Source organism: Aricia agestis, chromosome 10, assembly GCF_905147365.1.
Source record: "Aricia agestis chromosome 10, ilAriAges1.1, whole genome shotgun sequence".
Classification (NCBI taxonomy): Eukaryota; Metazoa; Arthropoda; class Insecta; order Lepidoptera; family Lycaenidae; genus Aricia; species Aricia agestis.
Window position 1 is genome coordinate 6087439 of NC_056415.1, and position 26096 is coordinate 6113534.

At 36.6% G+C, this 26096-nt stretch overlaps 1 protein-coding gene across 4 annotated transcripts; it reads right to left on the minus strand.

The window, feature by feature from the left end:
* Positions 1-1774: 1774 nt before the first annotated feature.
* On the minus strand, positions 1775-24859 carry LOC121731379 (lambda-crystallin homolog). 4 transcript variants are annotated; one of them, XM_042120785.1, is made up of 6 exons: positions 24764-24859; positions 4644-4831; positions 3703-3893; positions 3238-3413; positions 2371-2535; positions 1775-1984 (listed from the first exon to the last, which is right to left on the minus strand). In XM_042120785.1, exons 1-6 carry the CDS (start codon positions 24802-24804, stop codon positions 1780-1782), a joined length of 966 nt encoding a protein of 321 aa, XP_041976719.1. In that variant the 5' UTR covers positions 24805-24859; the 3' UTR covers positions 1775-1779. The 4 variants fall into 4 exon arrangements, with proteins under 4 accessions (XP_041976719.1, XP_041976720.1, XP_041976718.1 ...); XM_042120786.1 differs by lacking the exon at positions 24764-24859 and adding an exon at positions 8622-8723; XM_042120784.1 differs by lacking the exons at positions 1775-1984; positions 2371-2535; positions 3238-3413; positions 3703-3893; positions 4644-4831 and adding exons at positions 12000-12253; positions 12593-12757; positions 13384-13559; positions 13904-14094; positions 18867-19054 and having other exon boundaries at positions 24764-24857.
* Positions 24860-26096: the final 1237 nt, after the last annotated feature.

A 26096-nucleotide genomic window follows, 5' to 3' on the forward strand; every position in this document is an offset into this window, starting at 1 on the left:
TTAAAAAATATAAGGTGAAGAATCTGATCATTTATTTAAAAGATTTTAACCTTAATAGCTCACTTATAACATCTTACTTATCGATATCCTCGACAAATATCAACCGAGTGTCCCATTACTATAGACCGCCATGTTTAGTTCTTGGCAATATGGCGCCGGCCACACTTTTTTGTAGTTATGTCGCTTCCATCTGTTTCCTTATTCATTGCCAAAATCTGACAGAAATTTAAGAAAATTTAGCACATGACACTGACACTCATTTTTACCCGACTAGGTACGGCGAAGCAAAAAGGAGGGTTTAAATGATTAACATGGATTAACTTTGCGCATGCGCAATGCACAGTAAAAAGTAAAAACACGTTGAAAAATTCTACGCGAAGATACAAGTTCGACAAGGCTTTATATGAACGTGGCGAGAAAAGGAACTAAGCGCTTCTATAAATAATATAAAAACGTCATTTTTGACATGTGTTTGACAGTTCTTCTTTACCAGCTGCTCTGCTGCTCCCGTCAATGTCACCCACGTTCATTTAAAGCCTTGTCGAGCTGTACATTATTTATTTTTCGCGGCCATTGACGTTTAGTGTTACAACTTACAAAACTGCAGATATGCACATGATTTTGGTCTTTTGCTATTTAATTTCATGTTTTTATAAGTACTTCTTCCGTATCAATCTTCTCTTTTTATGAATTTTAGGTGAGGTTAGCACCTCATCTATTCTAAGTTCTAATGAATCTAACATATTTTATTACTCTCACATTAAATAAATAATAATTATATTAACGAGTACCGTACTTTGAGATACTGTTGGGTTATCTAGCACACGGTTATCAGTTTAATTTAAGTTTAAGTTGTACCGTATACGATATAATCACTGACAATTCCCTACATGCCAAGTATAGGTTTGGCGGATAGGGCCTAGCCTCAATGACATAAGAAACACTTTTGCTCGTAATCAATAATGGTAACAATTAGGCACTTAAAATTTTGACAAAATCCTTAATTATATTTTTACTTTAATAATTAATAATAAAATTAAAATAAAGTAAATATTTAAGGCAGGCTCCCATACAAAAAAAACACATTTTTTTGTCTACTTTCACTCTATACCGGTACGGAGTCCGACTCGCACTTGGCCAATTATTTCATTCAGTGACGTCTCTTGTAAAATCCGCCGTTTTACTTTTTAGTCCACAACATTTGAATTAAAATACCAAATTAGGTGTTTGCTTTTACTTTTATTTGGAGAAGTATCGATAGACGATATCGATATTTTTGCATCGTCTCTAGTAAAATGATAAAATCCGCCATTACTAGCCTTCAAATTTTGAAGGCAGGCGCGTTCCTTTCGTGGTTATTTGATGTCCTGTGTTTCTTATGTCATTGCCTAGCCTGCAGCTAAGGCCAAGTCTACACAGCATGTAAACCAAGTCGCGTTGTAGTTGTGACTTGTCACTTGTGAGTGAGGGTGAGACGAGACAGCTATGCCACGAGTTCACAAATCGCAACTCATAGGGTACGCCCATGCATATTATTTAATTTTGTGTTATAAACGGGCGTACCCAGGTAGGGGCAGCTTCCCCCCCAAGATAAAATAAATGTAAATTTTCCTGGCAAGTGGTTTATATTAAAAACGTGTTACCTACTCTGGGTACGTCCTTGCAAATATGTATTACAAAGAAATATTAGACCTAATATTTCTTTGTATATTACAAAAATCACACAAAAATATATTAATTTATTCATAACAATAATTTTTAACAACGGTTATACTGATTCTACTTTTTGTACTTCTGGTTCATTTCCTTCTTCAACAACGCCAGGCGAGTGAGGCACGCGTCTCTCCAGGCACGTCTTTCAGGCAGTCTATCGATAGGAACCATCTTGTTCAGCTGGTCGCAGATGCTCGGTGCGCTGGAGCACTTGGTCATCTGAGGGTTCGCTCCCATAGTCTCACTCACGCTGTATATGGTGTTGCCGTATCTGAAATAGAACAACATAGCTTAACCCCATAAACTTAATGTACTTACCTGGTATATTCACTTACGTAGTATATGACATTCTCTTTGATATTCACGATATAGATGCAGACAGACTCTTGTCTGTGTTTTACTGTATTTTTGTCTGTCTGTGCTTTTTTAGGAATTACCTAAAAAAACAGTCAGACAAATATGATTTAACTTGGCAGAAGTAAAAATTAAATGAAACAACATAAGGAGGTACCGCTTAGGCCGCGCGATTTACATGAGGTACTCTCCCTACATCTTAAGAATTGTCGATCAGGTCACGTGACTCTCTTTTTTTCCCAAAAAAGTGCACAACGCCGCACGGTTTTACTTCCAAAATAATAGTAACAGCAGAACATTTACCTTTCAATGTAACTCTCCATGCCCTCAGCGTTCAGATGCGCCGTCTCTAACGAGCCCAAGAACGCGTATCTCATGCCCAGACCTTCCGAGATCACCTTGTCTACATCCTGGACGTCCACAATCTTGTCACGGACCAGGCGCCACACCTCGTTCAGTATCGCGAACCTGGAGAAGTAGGTAATGCCATTATCTTGTTGGATAACTTCTTGTTTAAAAAAAATCTGGAAAACTTGCGGCCGAAACGTGCAGGAAACATTCGCGATATAAAGGGGAGTAGGCTGTAGGTACCTGCTTATATTGTAATATTTTCTAGTTCTGTCTATTTTAGCGAGCGTACGTACATACGGTACCGTACGTAATAATTGAGCAAGTTAATAGTTATTACTTATTATCAATCAAGGTACTTTGTCGTGCGTGAATATAGGAGACAAGAACACTCTGGCAGCAGCAGATCGCTCGGCAAAATTGGAAGGGAATGATGAAAAAGGAAAAATGCAGTGTTCGTGATTTAGTTATTTTTGATGGGGCGAGGAAACACTTCTATCAAACGGTTATTGTAAGTTATTGGCAGGGTCGGATTTACATTTTTTATGAGTATAGGCCACTTTAATTTTGCCGCCCCTATGTACGAACTCTGCAGCCAGCCTAGGACGCTGCCCTTAGGACGCCATAGGACGCGCCTACTGTACACTGTACAGGCAGTATATAGGCCATGGACTATATACTGCCTGTACATAAATCCAGAGCTGGTTATTGGTACCACAGTAGATACTGTGGTGTGTACATGCCTTTCGTTTAGACTTTAGAGCTTATTAAAATTACACGCCGCCTACGTTAAGTAAGAGCTTTAAGTAATGAAGGACTTACTGAATACGATTCAAAACGAATCCATCAATTTCTTTCGACAGTGATACTGGCTCCTGTCCGATCTCCAACATGATCTCTCGGGTCTTCTTCGCCACTTCTGGCTTCGTCCACGGAGCTGGTACAATCTCGATCAGGGGAACGTAGTAGGGAGGATTAACAGGGTGTGATACGATCATCTGAAAAAAAAGATCACATGAAAAAGAACATAATATACAGCCTATAGGTCGAATTGAGAAACCTTGGAGCTCTTTGGACGTCGGTTAAAAAGTTATAAAGTGTAGAAGAACCTAGAGAAAAACATGGTAGCTACTACTTAAGCTGCATTAGTGCAGTGATTCGCATGATAAAAAAACATAGTGGATTGGGCTTAATCACAACATAGAGCATAATATTACCTAAGAACTGCTAACGTCGTTCACACTATACACTTATATCTTCTTAAGTTTTTTGCAATAAAAGCTATACCTGGGACTTGTGTTTCATGCCTTCGGAGAACAGCGAGGGTAAAATCGTGCTGGTGGAACTGGACATAATGGTCACGTCATCCACTACCGCGTCCAAGTTCTTGAACACTTTCTTCTTTAGCTCCAAGCTCTCCGGTACACATTCCTGTACGAAGATGGCTCCTCGCACCGCGTCAGCTAGGTCCGATGATCCTGGAAAAGCATGGAATAGAATACAACTTGATTTTAAAGTCCCTTTGTTCATACATTCACATTCACCAGCCTATATACGTCTGACGTCACACTGTTGGGCATAGGCATCCTCTTTTAAGCAAAATGGAATGAGCTGCACACTAGCCCAATGCAGATTGGAGACTTCACAGTTCACATTCATCTTTCATTCGCTAGCTTTTCGGTGATGGATGCAGGATCACCGATCTTGGAAAAGCACGGAATAGAATAGAAATTCATTTATTTGCACAACTAACACAATAACAGGAAAACTATGTACAGGCAACTGCTCAGAGCAGTTTTTTTCAGCAGAAGCAGCAGCAGTAGTTGAGAAAGCAGTTTTCAGCATGCTATGATTACGAGGCGTCCTAATAAGTATAATGCAAATTTGCACTCCTCTTTCGTGTCAAAAATGCTCGAACTATAGGTACGTCATGTGTGTGTGCGATTCAACGGAGCTGTTAAGCCAAAATTGTGTGTGTTTATTTATTTATTTAACACAGGCATCTTGGCCCATATTATAAATACCTTACAGACATACATACAATTATACTAAAAACTATCACTAATTACACTAAAACACTAAACACGTATTGTCTGCGACGTGGGGCGCGACGTGGGGAAAATTCGTATTTCTTCTTAGTTTTACTGAGCATCAGGAGATTTCAAATCAATTTGTAATTTGTGTTTTCTTATTCCATTATGGATTAACACTTATATTATGTAACTTACCCCTAATACATTTGTATTGTTCATCAGCTGACAACGTGCCTCTTAAGAGACCATCTTTCTCCAAGGTCTTGAGTTGGGTCTTGATATCTTCCAGGGCATCGGAGACTTGCTTCGGTATGATATCGAATATCGTCACCTGGTAGCCCACAGAAGCAAACAGCATTGCCCATGATCTTCCGATGAGGCCACTGCAAATTTTTCATTTTTCATTGGTAAACTGTATCTAACTTTGAATTATTGTACCATCGAGGAAATTTATTCCTAGACAGTCGACGGACCTACGTCAGTTGGTCGGCTTATGTTAATTCAATGTTTACTTATATGACTTTGTAGCAGCTGTGCCCTGTGATGATGGACTTGACTTAAGAGGGCGACTAACCCCAAAAATCAAACATCGTCCTTCTCTCTTCACACTCACACCCGTCTTATTACAAAGTTATCGCGCGGGTAAAAAGTATCCTATGTCCTTTCCCGGAACTCCAAATCTTCTCAAATGAATTAATTTATAATTAATATACCCAGAGAAATCGATTCAGTGGTTTGGAGGTAAAGTGGAACTGCAGACAGACCAGTCAGACACTTTCGCATTTATAATCTTTAAGTTAAAATACCCTCCACTCCTTATCTACATAATACCTGCTTACAAACTATTAATTAAGTATTAGGACTTAGGAAAGCGTAAAATACGAAGTTCGTGATATACCTACAGTTATCGTTAATTTCAGTAACTTAAAAATTATTCACTCAGTTTATAATATTTTGTACTTATCTAAAGTTTTGTTTTAATATCAAAAGCATCTGAATAATAAGTTTACGAGTACAGTTTGTTTTAAGATAATAATATATTGTATCAGCCGCTATCAAATTTAAATTAACCTCTAGTTAGTGTAATGACAGAATTATCACATGAACATTATCAGTATTTATGTAAACAAAACTCGTTAACTTATATAAAAAATATTTATATAAGTACTTACATAAAATCTACACAAATATAATATTTGAAAGAAAGTATACTGTAATAAAGAAGGTATATTCCTTAACTCGTTTCTTAAAAATATTTATTGTTTGTTACTTTTCGATAGTTTCAGGTAGAGCGTTCCATAGGCTAAGTTATGTTTAGTAGAAATAGTGAAGGAAGAGTCATAGTGAGCGGTAATGTGAGAGGGAAAAGTAGGAGTAAGTTTTTTGGACGACCGAAGAATAGGGTAATTATGACCAAGAAAAGTGAATTTATCTTTCAAATAGTGAGGAGCAGTGTTGCCAACTTAGTGGAATTTCCACTAGATCTGGTGGTTTAGACCTACCTTTCGGCGGGAAAAGTTTGGTTTTAGTGGCTAGTGGATTTCTTAGTGGATTCGATTTTTTAAGTTAGTGGTAGCTTCGACTTTAAACCACTAGTTTTTTATTATGTTTCTAACCCTTGAATATGCACACTGGAACCTAATTATATTATTATTATTATCTTTATTCGTTTTGCCGCATTCTAACGCTGATATAGAGCGATTATTTAGCATGATGAATGTTGTCAACACTTAACAGAGAAACCGGATGAAGTTTGATCTCCTTTCTTTCGTGCAAGGTTAGCACGCGAAGGCAAATGCTGTAATAACAACATAATACCAAAAACCGTATTACAAAAATTAGAACTTAAGAAATTTATTCTTCACAAACTGAACAAGTGAATGACAATGATTCCTCTGAAGACGTTCATCTTTACTCTTTAGTTAAGTACCTACTTATACATAGGTATATAGGTAACTAAAGTTTTCCTTTTTGTAGTAACAAAAATAATTATTTCATAAAAGTAATAACGTTGTTGTTGTATTATTTTCAAATTATATTCAGATAGGTTGTTGTTGTCTTTACTTTATTTAGTGGAATTCTGGTGGTTTGAGAGGCCATTTAGGTTTTAGCGGTTTCTGGTGGTTTACGCTGCTGAATTTGGTGGGTTAGTAAAAAAAAAGTTGGCAACACTGGTGTGGAGATCTGGGATTGAAGAGAATAAAAGATGAAGTATGTGAGTATTCCGACGCATTCTGACAGGGACCCACTTTAGTTGAGTCCGGTATTCTGATATAATATGATCATATTATCGTATCGTAATAAGGTTTATTTTTATGAAATTAAAAGGTTTTAGATATATATTTATACTTTGAATTGATTTAATGAAAGTTAAGGTTTACCATTTATGACGTATAAAAAAACTACTTACTAAGTAGATCTCGTTCAAACCAATTTTCGTTGGTATTTTTTATAGTAATGTTTATCATAGGTATATATTTTTTATACTTTAGAAGTTAGAGGGGGGGACACACATTTTTCCACTTTGGAAGAGTCTCTCTCGCAAACTATTTAGGTTAGAAAAAAAATATGTTAAAAACCTCAGAAATATGATTTTTTAAGACCTATCCATAGATATAGGTTAAATGAAAAAAATGTTTTTTTGTTTCAGTAGGCTACTTAACCTATATTCAATTTCATTGAACAAATGCATATTTCTAGTAGAACTTGGCCTAGGAAACCGTATTTCATCCTTATCATCAAATAAAAGCTTATGATTGATAAATAAAGTCGATTTGAAAATACGATTTTATGAAAATAGGATTTGTACTAACAAAAACGCTTTTGCGGTACTTCCGATTTGGATGTGACGTCATCATACTCGTAATTTAATATCTTTTATTTATTGCGCTCGTTATATTATGTAAGTTTATTTGTACATAAATAATAACAATAAGTCTAGAAAGATTTGTAAAAAATATTTTCTTGAATAATTCAAATAAAACATCAGTTTTATATATTATCTCCATTTATTGTAGACGGGAAATGAAATGGCCAAAACTTTTCTCCAAAAGTTTTCAACATTACAATTGATTTCTAATTTCTTATTTAATTCTTTTATAATTTTTGGGCACTTTTAGACTCGTAGATTTAGCGCATTAAAAAATGTTCAATAAAGAGATTTTAAAAAACAAAACGTATAACAACACTATGGCGGACAGTGTTTTCGGGCCATTTATAAGGCATATTTTTCAATCAACATTTTTATGGGTTTCTACTGTGTAAAATATTAAAATATTAGTTTTTTTTTGTAAAAATGAATGATTAAGAAGCGATTAGCATGAAGAAAAAAAGTAGGTCAAGTAGCCTGTTGTACCTATGCAGCTATGGGGACCCATAAAATTTTTAATAATTTTTCCATTTTTGTATCAAAATATTAATGCGGTTCACACGTCTGTGAAGTAGATGTCGTCACATCTACTTACCAAGTTTCAATAGTGGCTCTTATAGTTTCGGAGAAAAGTGGCTGTGACCTACGGACGGACAGACAGACAGACAAGCAGACATGACGAATCTGTAAGGGTTCCGTTTTTTACCATTTGGCTACGGAACCCTAAAAATTACAATTCAGGTGACCAGTTTGCTCGTTTGCTCACTTTTATTAAAAAATCTGGCTTTCCCGTTTATAATAATATTAGTGGTAACATGGTAGGTAAATGAGTATTTCGTTATCGCAACTGCCTAAGTAGGTACTATTTAGATACTTACTAATAATATCACAAGTAGGTACTAGGTTAGAAATTAATGTAGCATTGATAATGTAAAGGATTAACCTACCAGGATATATTATATTGTGACAACCTCCTAACCCTTTAACCGCCGTAATTAAGATGACTTTGTCTTTTAGCACTTTCTTCTTACAATAATTATTTTTAATAAACTTTAATAAGAATACGATTTTAAACACGCCATAAAGTAAAATATTTTAGTTTAAAGTTATTAAAATGAATTAAAACGGAGTACTTAAGTATTATTAAATTAAGTAAGTACTTTATTCTTGAATGCGGTCAAGTTCGGTCAATAGCTTTAACTTAATATTATGTATTTTGATTAATATCTAGATTCTTAAATCTATCTAGATTCAACACAAAATAAAAACGACGGTAGCATAATAATATAAAATCCGTAATTTACCTGCCCACGATTCCGACTTTTTCCGACTTTGTTTTGGACATATTTTCAGGTACAATATTCTCGCTCGGAGTCCCAGCGGCGAATGCCGGCGACCTATCAAAGTATTGAGTGTATTGGTCGACGTAACTCGCTGCTGCAGAATTTACATACTTTACATTGTCACTAATTAATAAGAAAGTAAAAACACGTCAAAAAACGAAACGAATACGACAAATGCCGCGGCTCCACATGCGTCTAGATACTCTATCGTACGAAGCTTCGTGCTATGAGATGAGACCATGATTGGACGATACACGCAGGCAGGGATTAGGCGGGTCCACACGTTACATGTTTTTTTTTTGTTTCTTTTTTTTTATGAATTAAGGGGGCAAACGAGCAAACGGGTCACCTGATGGAAAGCAACTTCCGTCGCCCATGGACACTCGCAGCATCAGAAGAGCTGCAGGTGCGTTGTGCCGCGGTCAAAAATGAACGATCAGAGTCGACAACTAATAAGTTTATACGCCGCAAATGTATGGCTTTGGGATGCCAGGGATCCCAATTACTCTAACAGACGAATGAGGGAAGATTCTTGAAGAAAAATCAGCAGCAAATGAATATTCCTGTTAAGGATCTAAAAAAATGGAGTCTTTGTTAGGATTATACAGAACAGATTCTCCTATTTTTTATAGTTGTGTATAGCAGAATAAAAGCATAAGCTGCTACGGCTGTGCGTACGTGCGGTGCCATCGTGTCTTTGTGAGCAATGGCGCGGCTGTCCGAGCGAGGCAACCTTGCTGTGTACGCCCGTCCGCCTCGCCCTCGGCGAGCATGCCTCGCCCGCGGGTGCTCGCTTGCCGCGCCCGGCGGGCCTCGCCCGAGGCGGCTCGCTTGATGTGGACCCGCCTATTCGCAGATCGTTTTAAGCACGAAGCACTACGCAGCAGGTGCGGCCCGAGCATTAGACGGACCATAGCTGTTACTCGGAACTCGGAAGATAAATTAATTTTTCGCGGCCATTGACGTTTAGTGTAACAACAGCTTGCAATACTGCAGATGCACACGGTTTAGGTCTTTTGCTATTTAATTTAATGTTTTTATATTTCTTCCGTATAAAATATTATGTACCTACTTACCTATCAATCTTCTCTTTTTATGTATTTTAGGTAAGGTTAGCAGCTCATCTATTCTAACATTTCTAATGACGAGTACCTAATGAGATACTGTTGGGTTAGCACACGGTTAGCAGTTTAACTAACTAACTTTACGATATTATATTTAATCACTTTGACTATGGAGTGTAAATGGAGGAGAACTATCTCTGTATGTAATTATTATTTTTAACAAAAAATTAAAACCAGCTAATTTTATCGTGAGTTCAGTCAATGTCAGAATATTTGAAGCTTTTGGGACTGGTACCGATTTCAAAGTAATGAAGACTGTAGTATGTACAGAAATAGTTGAGATTTAGACGAATTCTGAAAAAGGCACTATTATTATAGAGTAAGAGTTATTTAATACTTTAGTTAGTTCATATTATTATTGTTTTTACCTTGGAAGTCGGTTTTAATTTTTTGTTAAAAATAATAATTTCACTCTTTTTAGTTATCTACAAGATAAGGCTTTATGCGTAAAGAACCACTACGAATGTTAACTATTCACATTATGTTACTGTAAGCGAAATTGTGGTAAATGCTAGCAGTTATCTAAGCGATGCTGCAAGGTTCAGGAGTTCTGTTCAGTGCCTTTGGACCAAGAGACACCTTCGTATGAACTTTCTCTTATTCGTAGCATAATATGTTTAAGTTACTAGAAACAACATTTTAACCACTATGAGTCTTTTGGTAAATTTCAAGGATTTCCCTTGATTGCTCATAGACCCCATCATTATCTCACCACTTTCGTAATTATTATACAAAATGATGTCATAAACGATGGCACATCTTGGGAGTAGGATGGCTGCTTGCAGGGCTATTTCTACTTTATTTTATGACTTACACTTATGTATGTCTATTGACATTGTATAATTTTAAGTTACAGCATTGTAAACCTTCTTTTAAAATATTTTTTTTTTCTCACTTTTTTGGTGGGCCCCGTGCGAGTTTCTTAAGCCGGTTCTTCTCGCCGGGTTAGTTCCCGAATCGGTGGTAGGCATCATGTAGACTTTCAGAGAACATTTGCAAAAATTTAATCTGAATAATAAATTTTGAGTTTGAGTTTGAAAATCAAGATTATACCCTATACAACAACACAAGAATTTTGAAAATAAGTCCAAAAACAGCGAAATAATCATCAAAAACATCTGCTTCTATGCAAAATATCACGAAAAGTATCAATAATTGGGTCATAATACCTTCGGATCAAGGGGACAAACTGGTGCAAAATCTTACTTTTTGGTAGCATTTACCTTGAATGCTTCAGAAAAAATTGAAATCACTATATGTTTTCATACAAATTTCAAGGAGTTCCCTCAATTCCTCCAGGATTCCATCATCAGATCACCACTTTTATGAACATGGTACCAAATTCGAGTTAAACCCTATACAACACAAAAAGAATTTCGAAAATCGGATCACAAACGGCTGAGTTATCATTGAACATACAAAAAAAAAAGATACATACAGCCGAACGTATAACCTCCTCCTTTTTGGAAGTCGGTAAAAAGTGTCCGCTGAAATGCGTTAAATTAGGGTGGCACTACAGTAGCAACAGGGTAAATTTTAAATCATTTAGCAGCTTTTGAATTTTAAATTTTAAATCATTTCAGCTATTTTAATAGGTTATATTTTTACCGACTTCCAAAAAGGAGGAGGTTATACGTTCGGCTGTATGTATCTTTTAATATACTTCAATTTATATTTTGTCACCAACGGCTACATTCATTCCATACCTTTTGCTGCAGCTAGCGCCACTCTTGGAGGATTTTTCAACTGTTATTTACTGCGTACAACTGGACAATTTTTCAAATATCCCCCATATAAGATAGTCCATCTACCCTCCATAACTTTGACAACATGCCAAGTTGGTTTGGCAGCTAGGGCCTAGCCTGCAGCTAAGGCCAGGTCCTCACGGCATGTGAAGCAAGCCTAACCTGAGGCCCGAGTGTTGAGTTTTTGTTTCACATTCGATCGTGAACGCGTTTGGCGTTTACTAAGATTTTGTATGGGATTTGTACAGCGCCACCTAGCGATGCTCACGGGAGTGAGCCCAGCTCCCATACAAAATCTTAGTAAACGCCTAACGCGTTCACGATTGAATGTCAAACAAAAAACTTACACTCGGCACACTGATGCAACAATCTACACTTCATAACTTACTTCGTACTCTGGGTACGCCCAATACAAATATGTATTACCTAAGTACAAACAAACATTAAGTATAATATTACAAAAATATATTAATTTATTCATAAATCATAACAATAATTTTAACAACGGTTATACTGATTCTACTTCTTGTACTTCTGGTTCATTTCCTTCTTCAACAACGCCAGGCGAGTGAGGCACGCGTCTCTCCAGGCACGTCTTTCAGGCAGTCTATCGATAGGAACCATCTTGTTCAGCTGGTCGCAGATGCTCGGTGCGCTGGAGCACTTGGTCATCTGAGGGTTCGCTCCCATGGTCTCACTCACGCTGTATATGGTGTTGCCGTATCTGAAATCGAACAACATAGCTTAACCCCATAAAGTTAATATACCTAGTATATTAACTTTATGCTTAACCCGATATAGATGTAGGCAGGCTCTTGTCTGTGTTTCCCTAGTATATTAACTTTATGCTTAACCCGATATAGATGTAGGCAGGCTCTTGTCTGTGTTTACTGTATTTTTGTCTGTCTGTACTTTTTTAGGAATTACCTTAAAAAACAGTCAGACAAATATAATAACTTGGCAGAAGTAAAAATTAAATGAAACAACATAAGGAGGTACCGCTTAGGCCGCGCGATTTACATAAGGTACTCTCCCTACATCATAAGAATTTTCGATCATTTACCTTTCAATGTAACTCTCCATGCCTTCAGCGTTCAGATGCGCCGTCTCTAACGAGCCCAAGAACGCGTATCTCATGCCCAGACCTTCCGAGATCACCTTGTCTACATCCTGGACGGCCACAATCTTGTCGCGGACCAGGCGCCACACCTCGTTCAGTATCGCGTACCTGGAGAAGTGGGTAAAATTTACGCCATTATCGGACAAGTTTTAAAAAATCTGGAAAACTTGTGGCCGAAACGTGCAGGAAACATTCGCGAATCGTGACGTAAAGGGGAGTACTTATAATATTGTCTAGGTCTATCTATATATGCGAGTTAATAGTTATTGTCAATCAAGGAACTTTGTCGTGCGTGAATATAGGAGACAAGAACACTCAGGCAGTAGTAAAGATCGCTCGGCAAAATTGGAAGGGAATGATGAAAAAGGAAAAATGCAGTGTTCGAAATTTAAGTATTTTTGATGGGGCGAGGAAACACTTCTATCAAACGGTTATTGTAAGTTATCGGCAGGGTCGGATTTACATTTTTTATGAGTATAGGCCACTATAATTTTGCCGCCCCTATATACGACCTCTGCCGCCATCCTAGGTAGCTGCCCTTAGGACGCCATAGGACGCTGCCGCCTATAGGCCATGGCCTATAGGCGGCAGCGTCCGCCTACATAAATACTGCCTTTACATAAATCCAGAGCTGGTTATTGATAGATACTGTGATGTGTGCATGCCTTTCGTTTGGAGCTTAAAATTACACACCGCCTACGTTAAGTAAGAGCTTTATCTAATGAAGGACTTACTGAATACGATTCAAAACGAATCCATCAATTTCTTTCGACAGTGATACTGGCTCCTGTCCGATCTCCAACATGATCTCTCGGGTCTTCTTCGCCACTTCTGGCTTCGTCCACGGAGCCGGCACAATCTCCACCAGGGGAACGTAGTAGGGAGGATTAACAGGGTGTGATACGATCACCTGGAAAAAATGTATTTTGACTTATTAAAATTCAAAAGTAGTAAAGAAGAGCCTAGAAAAGAACATAGTAGCTATAATTACTTTGGCTTCTTTGTGCGGTGATTCCCATTGAAAGAAAACTTAGCGGAATACTTTTTTGGTTTGACCACAACATAGAGCAGTAAGAACTGAGGGCCGGATTTGTATAGACCACTTTTATTTTGCTGCCCCTATGTGCAAACTTTGCCGGCGTCCTAGGACGCCATAGGATGCTGCCGCCCATAGGCCATGGCCTGTACTGCCTATACATAAATCCAGAGCTGCACCTATAAGTCTTTATAACTTCTTTGCAACAAAAATAGTACCTGGGACTTGTGTTTCATGTCTTCGGAGAACAGTGAGGGCAAAGTCGTGCTGGTGGAACTGGACATGATGGTCACGTCGTCGACGACGGCGTCCAAGTTCTTGAACACTTTTTTCTTCAGCTCCAAGCTCTCCGGTACACACTCCTGTACGAGGATGGCTCCTCGCACCGCGTCAGCTAGGTCTGATGATCCTGAAAAAGCATGGAATATAATAGAAATTTCTTTATTTGTGCAACTTAAAAAAACACATTATAGGAAAACTATGCACCTATCAGAGAAGTTGATTCCTAGCCAGATGGAGGAACGTAATTTGGTCGCATTATGTCAGACTCATCCGACCGATCACAGCTAACCATGGCTAACCATTGCAGCTAACATTGAATTGACGACATAAGCCGACCAAACGTCGTGGGTCTACCAACTGCCTAGGAATCAATTTCCTCGGGTATACAAATAGGCGGTCTTCCTGCTAAGAGCAGTTTCTTTTTTTTCAGCAGCAGCAGCAATAGTTGAGAAATCACCAACAAACTGAAATGCAGTTTGGCGGTTTTTAGGATAAGGATTAATGACATAAAGTTGTAAATTAATGGAATAAATACTTGAAAAAATGCAGTTTTCAGCATGCTATGATGCTATGATTACGAGGCGCCCTAATGCAAAGGGAGGCCTTTGCACTCTTTCATGACAAAAATGCTCGAACTCAACAATGTGTGCGTCCGATTCATCGGCGCTGACCGTGTGTATTTAGGAAAATTCGTATGTCATAGCGATTTTGTTGGTGGAATAAACTAACAAACTATTCTGCTTTACTCGCTACCTACCAGGATTCTGTCTTCTAAGTTTTAATCAGGAGATCTCAGATCAATTTGTAATTTGTGTAAGAAAACACAAACAGTTTATTATAATTGACAAGCAAACAAACTGTAGTGTACATTAAGACCTTCTTCAGCACCTCTCGAATTGTCTATTAATGTCAACAACTATTATTGTCATACCTTTCATACTGACAAATATGTACAATAATTTATTTGGAATAAAACCAAATATTCCTTGGTTTTGTCTTTAATTTCATAACAATTTATTCCAAATAAAAAATATCATCTGCGATGTCTACAATTGCGCAACTTCTAAAGCCAGATAAGTTCGAAGTCGAACCCGGCACTCCGGATGCTGAATTAAAGTATGAACACTGGAAAACGACATTCTCAAACTATCTTAGCGAAGGCATGGGAAAAGAAACTTTTTCGGAAGAAACCAAGCTAAGGTTACTATTAAACAATTTATCTTACAATGTTTATATTCACGTTCGTGAAGCGAAAGATTATGTTTCGGCCATTGAACTATTAGACAAACTTTATATTAAAGAAAAGAATAAGGTTCATGCCAGATATATACTGTTAAGATCTGTACAAAAACCAGATGAGAGCATTTCAGATTTCTTGCGCACGCTCCAGCAACGCGCCCAAAGTTGCTGTTTTAAAGCTGTAGATGCTCAAACTCACAAAAGTGAATACATACGTGACGCATTTATTGCTGGGATTAATTCAAATGAGATCAGACAACAATTATTGCAAAGTTTAGATATAAATTTAGATCAGGCCGTTAATAAAGCCCTTTCCATTGAACTGGCAAACAATAACTCTAAAGACTACAAAATTACTAGTATGGATTTCAATAATATTGAGAGAACGACGACTACCTTTCACCAAAAGAAATGTTTTTTTTGCGGTGGCCATGTCCACCAACGCATAAAATGCCCCGCATTAAATGTCACATGCACCAATTGCAACAAGAAGGGCCATTATGCCAAAGTATGCAAGGGTGAAAGAGTCGGGACTTCGTCTAATGCCGTATCGGAAAATGAACTACTAGGAGCTATATCTGCCGCCTCTCCTATGAGCTTGAAAAAGACTACTATAGTTGTTTCTATCAATAATCACAGAGCCGATGCTCTCATAGATAGCGGAAGCTCTACTAGCTTTATAGACGAGAACCTCGTTCAAGAACTAAAATTAAAACGCATTCCCTGGAACGAAAATGTAACTTTAGCCTCCAAAAATAACACTTCGTGTGTAAAGGGGATGTGCTTCGTAGATCTTAAAATGAATGAACATTTCTACAGACGTAAACCTCTTTATATTCTTAACTCACTTTGCTCTGATATTATAATTGGACATGATATCTTAAGCGACCACTCGTCAGTCGAACTTACCTTTGGAGGTACAAAGAAACCTCTTAAAATATGCAATGTCATAGCAGCTTCTGTTCCTGAAGTCTCACTTTTTGCTAACCTCTCTGAAAATGTGAAGCCCATAGCAATTAAATCTAGGAAACACTCAGAAGCTGATACAATATTTATTGAAAATGAAATCGAGAAACTTTTGAAGGATGGCGTGATCGAGCCAACTAATTCTCCTTGGCGAGCACAAGTGTTGGTTACTACAAGTACTACTCATCGTAAACGTCTCGTGATAGACTATTCACTGACGATTAATCGATTCACTGAATTAGATGCGTATCCTCTACCTAATATAGAAGTGATCGTATCTAAAGTTGCTCAACACAAAGTTTTTAGTCAGATCGATCTAAAAAGTGCTTACCATCAAGTTCCTATATTAAAAACAGAGAGATTATATACTGCATTTGAGGCATGCGGGAACCTTTATCAATTTACTCGTATACCGTTTGGCGTTACTAATGGAGTTGCAGCTTTTCAGAGAACACTAAATTTTATCATCACCGAAGAAAAGCTAATGGGTACGTATGCATATCTTGATGACGTAACTATCTGTGGCAAAACAATTGAAGAACACGATACAAATCTTAAACGATTTAGAGACGCCGTCCATAAATACAACCTGACGTTAAACGAAGAAAAGTGTGTATATAGACAATCATCTATTAAACTACTAGGATACAAAATTAAAAATAACTCAATTCAACCGGACGAGGATCGTGTCGGTCCTTTAATGAACTTACCTGTTCCAAATGATTCTCCATCTCTAAAAAGAGCTCTTGGAATGTTTGCTCACTATGCTAAGTGGATAAGAAACTTTTCCGAGAAGATCCACTCACTCGCTAGAACTACACAGTTTCCACTTAGTAAAGAACAAATTGAATCTTTTCAAAGGATTAAAGCAGATATACGGAAATCAATTCTCAATGCCGTAGATCCAAATGCAAAATTTACTGTTGAAACAGATGCCTCTGAACATTCTCTTGCTGCTTCTCTTTCGCAGGATGGTCGACCAGTAGCTTTCTTTTCGAGGTCTTTAAATGATTCTGAACGACGCCATTCTTCTGTCGAAAAAGAAGCTTGTGCCATTGTTGAATCCTTAAGAAAGTGGCGACATTATTTAACTGGGCGACACTTTAGACTCATCACCGATCAGCGATCTGTGTCGTTTATGTTCAATCAATCACATAAGAGTAAGATAAAGAACGAAAAAATAGAAAGATGGCGTCTGGAGTTATCTAATTATAAATACGATATAGTCTATCGTCCAGGTAGGGAGAACGTTATAGCTGATACTCTATCTCGGATGTGCTCAAGCGTCACGACTAACAAACTTTATGAATTGCATAATACAATGGGTCATCCTGGTATTGTACGCATGACTCACTGGATTCGGTCAAAGAACTTGCCTTATACTTCCGAAGATGTTAAGAATATGACTGCGGGATGTCGCATTTGTGCTGAGATCAAGCCCCGCTTTGCAAGAATAAATGGAAATCTTATTAAGGCTACTGCACCTTTCGAAAGACTCAATGTTGATTTTAAAGGCCCTTTACCTACTCATAGTAAAAATCGTTTTATTTTGACTATTATTGATGAGTACTCAAGATTTCCTTTTGCATACATCACTAAAGACGTATCCGCTACGACTGTAATAGGATGTTTTAAGGATTTATTTCAGATGTATGGGACACCACATTATATCCATTCGGATAGAGGTGCAGCGTTTATGTCGAAAGAACTGAGAGATTTCTTAGTGATGAATGGTGTAGCGTGTAGTCGTTCTACTCCATACAATCCTCAAAGGAATGGACAAGTCGAGCGGTTAAATGGAACATTATGGAAGACGATAAGACTGATCCTGAAGTCGAAACAAATGGATATTGGCCATTGGGAACACGTTCTTCCTAACGCTTTACATTCCATTCGATCACTACTGTGTACGTCCACAAACATGACCCCCCACGAGAGGTTCTTTAAACACCCTCGGCGGAGTGCTAACGGTGAATCTCTTCCAACGTGGCTCCTAAACCCTGGCCCTGTTTTAAAGAAGAATTATACAAAACACTCTAAATATGACCCAGACGTAGAAGAAGTGGAATTGATCGAAGCTAATCCTCAGTATTCTTACGTAAGACTAGCAGACGGGCGGGAGGCTACTATATCTAACAAACATTTAGCACCACTTCCTCAAACTCCAATAACCGTCCTGGAACCACAACTAGAAACGGAGACGAGACCATCGAGTTCAAATGGTAATGCCGAAGTTGACGAAGTACGGATGGAAGCAGATTCATCACACCAGAACACGGAGGATTTTGATTCTGATTCACCACGCCAAGTTGAAGAAGTACTTCAAGAAGCTCCTTCTTCACACCCAGGAATTAGCTCAGAGGAAACTATAACTGGCAATGAGGAGAGAGATCGGACAAGAAGATCTGGAAGACAAAGAAAAACTCCAGATTATCTCAAGCACTATGTTCCTCGTTAATTCTAAAGGCCGGATGAATGTAGTGTACATTAAGACCTTCTTCAGCACCTCTCGAATTGTCTATTAATGTCAACAACTATTATTGTCATACCTTTCATACTGACAAATATGTACAATAATTTATTTGGAATAAAACCAAATATTCCTTGGTTTTGTCTTTAATTTCATAACACAAACTAACAAACTCTTCCGCTTTATAATATTAGTATAGATTCTAGCACTTAAATGAAACTTACCCTTAATACATTTGTATTGTTCATCAGCTGACAATGTGCCTCTCAACAGACCATCTTTCTCCAAGGTCTTAAGCTGAATCTTGATATCTTCCAGGGCATCGGAGACTTGCTTCGGTATGATATCGAATATCGTCACCTGGTAGCCCACAGAAGCAAACAACATTGCCCATGATCTTCCAATGAGGCCACTGCAAATTTTTCATTTTTTATTGGTATCTATATCTAACTTTAAATTGTATCATCGATAAAATTGATTCCTAGGCAGTAATTGACGGACTTACGTCAGTTGGTCGGCTTATGTCAATTCAATGTTAGCTATGATCGGTATCTGCCTAGGAATCAACTTCTCTGATAGTAAGTACATTTTTAACAACAATTTGTAAGGTACTAGCTGATGCCTGCAACTGCCTTGCGACAAAATTCATGTTTATCGCGGGTACCGTACATTTTTCCGGGATTAGCCACGTACTGACCAAGCGAGCAGCCTCGTGCGGCAGCCTCGCGAGGCAGTTGCTCGATCGGTCAGGACGTGCCTAATGAGCGCGGCAAACGTACCGAGGCGCCTTTGAGCATCGACAAAAACCGACAACGCTCAGCTCGGGCCGCGGCACGCTCGGGCGAGGCAACGCATGCTTTTCCCTTGGCCGAGGCACGTCTTGACCGACCGAACAACTGCCTCGCGAGGCTGCTCGCTTGGTCGGTACGCGGCTATTAAAAATATCCTATGTCCTTTCCCGGAACTCCAAAGCTTCTCAAATAAATGAATTTTAGCAAAGTAATAAGTAAATTAATAATTAATATACCCAGAAAAAACGGTTCAGTGGTTTGGAGGTGAAGAGGAACTGCAGACAGACCAGTCAGACACACCATCGCATTTATAATCTTAGTTAAATACCCTACGCTCCTTTTATGTACATAATACCTATAAACCATTAATTAGGATTTAGGAAAGCGTAAAATACGAAGTTCGTAATATACCTACAGTTATCGTTAATTTCAGTAATTTAAAATATTATTCACTCAGTTATTGTATCTAAAGTTTTGTTTTAATATCAAAAGCATCAGAATAACAAGTTTACGAGTACAGTTTGTTTTAAGATAATTATATGTATCAGCCGCTATCAAATGTAAATTAACCTCTAGTTAGTGTAATGACAGAATTATCACATTAACATTATCAGTAGTATTGCAAACAAAACGTTTTGGAAGAAACGACAAGTAAAAACCCTTGTGATATAATAGGGGATTTATAATATTAATATTGGCTTGTGATATAAAGAACAATTTAAATATACGTAGAACGGAACGTGTTTAGAAAACTTAGTGACGTCACTACTTTTTCGGTAGTAGGTACTTTGTTGTAAAATTAATTTTAAAATATCGAACGAAACTACATAATTCTTGTAGCTATTTCTTTAAGTGTGTTACACTATGTAGAGTAGCATATAAATATAATGCAGCATCACGTCGTTCGAATGGTTGATTAACACTGAAAGACCGGAGCGGTCAAATGACCGCATTTTCGTTTTTAATTTGCGATATTTTTGTTACCGTTGCGTAAAATTTCATTTTCCTCTCGTGACATTTAATAATTTTCGATTGTTTAAATTATGATAACGTGTTTTTAATAATTGCTCAATAATTACAAGTTTTAAATAACAACCTACCTAGAAAGATAGCAGCGGTTAATTGACCGCTTGAATAAAATTTCTAAAGAAAGTGGGTTTTTCTTGCAAGTTTATTTTTCTTTCAAATTTGTTATTATTATTATGTTTTGTTTGTGTCTTGTATTTTAAAATTTATAAAAATTATTGATTATTGATATTTTTATATTCTGTTATTGAATTATTGATATATTGATTTAAAATTTATAAAAAACTCGACTGAAATAGACTTGTCAATGACTCATAGGATAGTGGGATAAATACTTTTATTTACATAAATGGTCTAAAATTTCACATTTTATATGTAAAACTAATGGTAATATATTTACAAATATAGTATGTGCACAAATAAAACGTTTTGCCTTGCTTGTTTTGATATTGTAATGTATTTCAAGTTTTTTGCCTAAAAAAACCCTGTTTTTTGAAAATTATCAACGTTGCTACAAAAAATTGTGTCAATGCTGCCTGAGTTGACCTAACACAGGGTCTACTACTAATAGTAGTTCGAATTTCAGTAAAATATTTATGCTGAGTTAAGTTTATTATTTGTTTTACCTACACAAACGAAGCAAATAACAAACTATATTTATAGTTTATAGTATAGTATGTATTCTAATATTATAGTTTGTTATTATTATTAGTAAGTATAGTGTAGTTTTTTTGTTTTTTTTGTTGAACATAATATGTATAATAATAATTTTGTATTACTTACATAGTTATAATTTATATTATTCGTTTCTGTTTTTGCACGCCCTATCTGTTGTTTGTGTTCAAATTTCTCTTCTTAGGGCTGCTGGAAGAAATTTCTTTAGAGATAAGCAGTACTTACCTTTTGTGTCGTTTTTCTTCATCTGTATAATTTGTTAAATGTTTTTGTGTGCAATAAACTGTTAAATAAAAATAATAAATAAAAATAAAGGTTGCGAATTGTAGTTCTATGAAAATATGATAAAAAATGTTATATTTATGCTAATTTTAAGTATATTTCATTTCTGAAGCATATATTTTGTATTTTTTTAGCTTTAGTGATAAAAGATTTTTATATTGCGACCAAAAATACGACACGAAAAAATAATAGTTTTGTCCTCCAATAGGGTATTTTCATCAAGATGTTCATGGCTTCTAGACGTGAATTACTGTACGTAAGAGTAACTTTACCATTCTATTGCTATAATGAGAAAATATAAAATCTGAAAAAAGCGGTGTTTTATGCTCAAATACAAGAAGAAAACCAATAAATCTTGTGGAGTCATTATAATGTCATTATATCAGTAGCAGGTCTATAAAATGCTTTTTTAAATAATTTTCTTGAATATTTGTTCTATAATTTAATTTAGTTACATTTATAAATAATTACATGATCAATAATGCAAAAAATTATGCAAAAGCAAAATAGTAAGACACACAAAAATAAAAAAATAAAAAAATACGATGGGTCATTTGACCGCTCTTGGTCTTTCTAGGAAGTTCAGAATTCCGGTCTTTCTAGTGTTAGGACGTTCCAAGGACACGCCTCAGTTGATTTACTGCATGCTTTTTATACTGTGATATTATAGATTGTCTACCTTTTGTAAGTGCAAGCTTTATGAGGCAAGACCTAATGGCATCTAGGTTATAAGCTGTAATCTGTTGACATTACCTAGGTTTGCTTAAGGAAACTATTTTGAACTAAGTATGTACTATTTAATATATCTTCATCTCTTTTTTATTAACACCAGCTGTTAAAGTAATCTATATCTATACTATCTATACTAATATTATAATTCTGCAGAGTTTGTTTGTTTGTTTGTTTGAACGCGCTAATCTCAGGAATTACTGGTCCGATTTGAATATTTCTTTCAGTGTTAGATAGCCTGCTTATCGAAAAAGTCTATAGGCTATATTTTATCTCACTAAGACTAATAGGAGCTAAGAAATAGAGTAAAATGTGGAAAAAACGTGGAAAATTATATGAAACGTCTTATTTGAACGCGCTAATCTCAGAAACTACTAGTCCGATTTGAAAAATTCTTTCAGTGTTAGATAGCCCATTTATCGAGAAAGGCTATAGGCTATATTTTATCACGCTAAAACTAATGAGAGCGAAGAAATACAGGAAAATGTGGAAAAACGGGAAATTATTTGAAATTGCTTATTATCTTAAGAACTACTTATTTGCCTATTATTAAGGTACAAAGGCTATTTTTGCGGAAAAATGTACGGTTGCGTGAAATTCCTAAATTACGCAAGGAAAGCTGCGCGGAACATCTACATTACTTATATAATAAAATCGTAGGAAAGTCAATTCTGTACATTGAATATTTTTGTACAATAAATAATACTTGGAATGTGATCTACTATGCTAACGCGGACGAAGTCGCGGGCAACAGCTAGTAGTTAATAACTAGATTACGCCCGCAACGCCGTTGCACCAAAATTCGTTTATCGCACGGGAACCGCAGATTTTTCCGGGATAAAAAGTATCCTATGTCTTATGTTAAGCGGTTTGGGTGTAAAGAGGTAACAGGCTGACAGACAGACACACTTTCGTATTATTTTTAAAGTGAGTTCGTTGTCAAACCTTACTAAATGTACTGGGATTTGACCTAGTTGCACAGTAGCAGCGGTTGACCGAGAAATTGTATGACGTAACAACAGAACCGGCAGTCTTACATCGAGACGGCCACACATCGGAGATCGTTTCGTTATCGCAAATGTACTTATGATATATGATACAACTGATTTTAAAAAGGTAGGTAAATGAGTATTTACTATTTTGTTATTAAGTGGGTATCATATAGATACTAATAATATCACAAGTAGGTACTTGTTAGAAAATTAGCATTGATAATGTAAAGCAGGGTTTCTCAAACTTTCGGATCCACGAACCCCTGTTACAATTTCCAGGTAACAGCGAACCCCTTACTAATGAAAACACATAAAGTGCCAAAATAGTGACGCGCGTGCCTACTATTTAGTTATCAAGCCAACTTAACGTGAATCTTGTCGCGGACCCCTGCCGTCGAATGGCCACTTTGAGAAACCTTGATGTAAAGGATTAACCTATCAGGAAATATTATATTGTGACAACCTATTAATAATACTAATTATTAAGATGGCTTTGTCTTTTAGCACTTTCTTCTTACAATAATTAATCTATTGGAAATTATGTAGGTATATTAGGTAATAGGTAAGTAAGTAGGTATATTTTGTGATAGGACCTACCTAAATAATAATTAATAGCCTAGCTAGCTTCATTAAAAAAAATATATATACTTATAATGTTTTACCTACATTGCAAAACGAGTCCTTAAACTGGTTTAATGATTTACTTTTATCACAGTGTAATGAATACAACAATGCTTTTATTATAAGTCGATTTTCCACATTTTATGCATCAAACATCAGTTTCGCGGTAATTGACTCCTATTTTTAAATTGTCCGTTCCGTATCCAAAGGGTAAAAACGGGACCCTATTACTAAGACTTGGATGTCTGTCCGTCTGTATGTCTGTCTCCAGGCTGTATCTCTAGAACCGCTATAGCTAGACTTATGAAATTTTCACAGATCGTGTATTTCTGTTGCCGGTATAACAACAAATATAATTAATATAGAGGGGCTCCCATACAACAAACGTGATTTTTTAGTAAGTAATGTAGATATTAAGTTTGAAAGCTTTGTTTGAAAAGTACTTTAACTATAAAACTAATTTCAGTTTGAGCATATAAAGCTACCAATTTAAATATCACTTTAATATCAATACGATTTTAAACACGCCATAAAGTGAAACCTTTTAGTTTATAGTTAAGTATACAGTGTGTAACAAAAATAAGTGATAATACTTTAGGGTGTGTACGTGTTCCTTGTAGAGAGTTCACTGTTAAAGTAGCAGCGCTGAAAGACTAAAAAAAATTTTCACTTTTGTATGGGCAAGGGCCCAAGCGTCACGAGTTTCCCCATACAAAAGTGAAAAAAAAATTAGTCTTTTAGCGCTGCTACTTTCACAGTGAACTCTCTACAAGGAACACGTACACACCCTAAAGTATTATCACTTATTTTTGTTACACCCTGTATTAAAATTAATTAAAACGGAGTATAATTAACTTGAGTACTTTATTCTTGAATGCGGTCAAGTTCAGTCAATAGCTTTAACATAATATTATGTATTTTGATTAATATCTAGATTCTTAAATCTATCTAGATTCAACACAAAATAAAAACAACGGTAGCATAATAATACAGTCTGTAATTTACCTGCCCACGATTCCAACTTTTTCCGACTTTGGTTTTGACATTTTAATTTCTAGGTACGATATTCTCGCTCGGAGTCCCAGCGGCGAATGCCGGCGACCTATCAAAGTATTGAGTGTATTGTTCGACGTAGCTCGCTGCTGCAGAATATTTACATACTAAACATTGTCACTAATAAATAAGAAGGTTTGATGGAGGCCCTTCGTCCAACTCGTACTTGGTCGATTATTTATTGTAGAATTTCAAATCTGAAAGTTTACGTATTTCTCTATTTTTAACCGACTTCCAAAAAGGAAAAAAATATTTTCGCCATTCATTCTTTTGTTAGGTAAGTAAGATTGAGGTAGCGTTTTGGTCGAAATCTCCCAGATGGCTTAATTTTTTCCGACACCCCTGACAAAAGTTCATGTTATATTACATTTTACTCAAATGCAAAAATGTTACAAATTATAATAAGTATGCCTAAACCTTTCGGAAGAATCATTCAATCGATTGGTGAAAACCGCATAACAATCCGTGGAGTAGTTTTTAAGTTTACCGCGAACAGACTGAATAAATAGACGGGACCGAGGACTTTATTTTATAGCATGTAGTGATGAACATGTACTTATAAACAAAATTGAGTATTTTTGGTCTAATTGGAATTAGGTATGCTGTAGCCATTATTGATGTTGAGCAAAAAAGCCAAAATAAACTTTGTTATATAAATAAACGCGTTCTCCTCCTTTCTCATTTGAGAGAGGAGGAGAACGCGTTTATTTTGTTGAGAGAGGAGGAGATATTTATCCTCCTTCAAATATTTACTTACTTTATTTTGTTTTTAGAGCATCCGTGGCCTAATGGGTAGACCTTCGGTTCGAACTCCTAGAGGGTGCAGGTTCGACCCGGGTAGAGGCGTGTACCTATGAGACATTTTCTGATCTCAAGTACATAATACAGACGCTCGTACGGTGAAGGAAAACATCGTGAGGAAACCCGCACATAGTTGGTCCCAGACGTATTGACTAGTACTTTCTTCTGGACTAGGCCGACTACGATGCGAGAATGCCGTATGCGCTTGGGCAACCATACGGACATTTAAAAATCTTGTCCCAGGCACGACAGTATTTGAGGAGTGGTTACTTCGCTCTGAATATACTGTATAAATCATCCACAACGGATGTAAAGGCCTAGTTTTTTTGTTTTTAGTAAGTATTCGTTGTTATCGCGGCAACAGAAAAACATAATTTGTGAAAATTTCAACTGTGATCTGTGTAGCTAGCGCGGTTCTTGAGATACAGTTTACAGACGGACAGACGGATATGCAGCAAAGTCTTTACAATAGGATCCCGTTCTT

Bases quoted from the DNA above. Each gene is read 5' to 3' on its own strand.
- LOC121731379 (XM_042120785.1), bottom strand. From the start codon at position 24,804: ATGTCAAAACCAAAGTCGGAAAAAGTTGGAATCGTGGGCAG. The intron at 3,414-3,702 runs GTATAGCTTTTA...CTTTTTTTTCAG, and splicing joins GCATGAAACACAAGTCCCAG to ATGATCGTATCACACCCTGT. The intron at 1,985-2,370 runs GTAAATGTTCTG...GTTCTATTTCAG, and splicing joins ATGGAGAGTTACATTGAAAG to ATACGGCAACACCATATACA.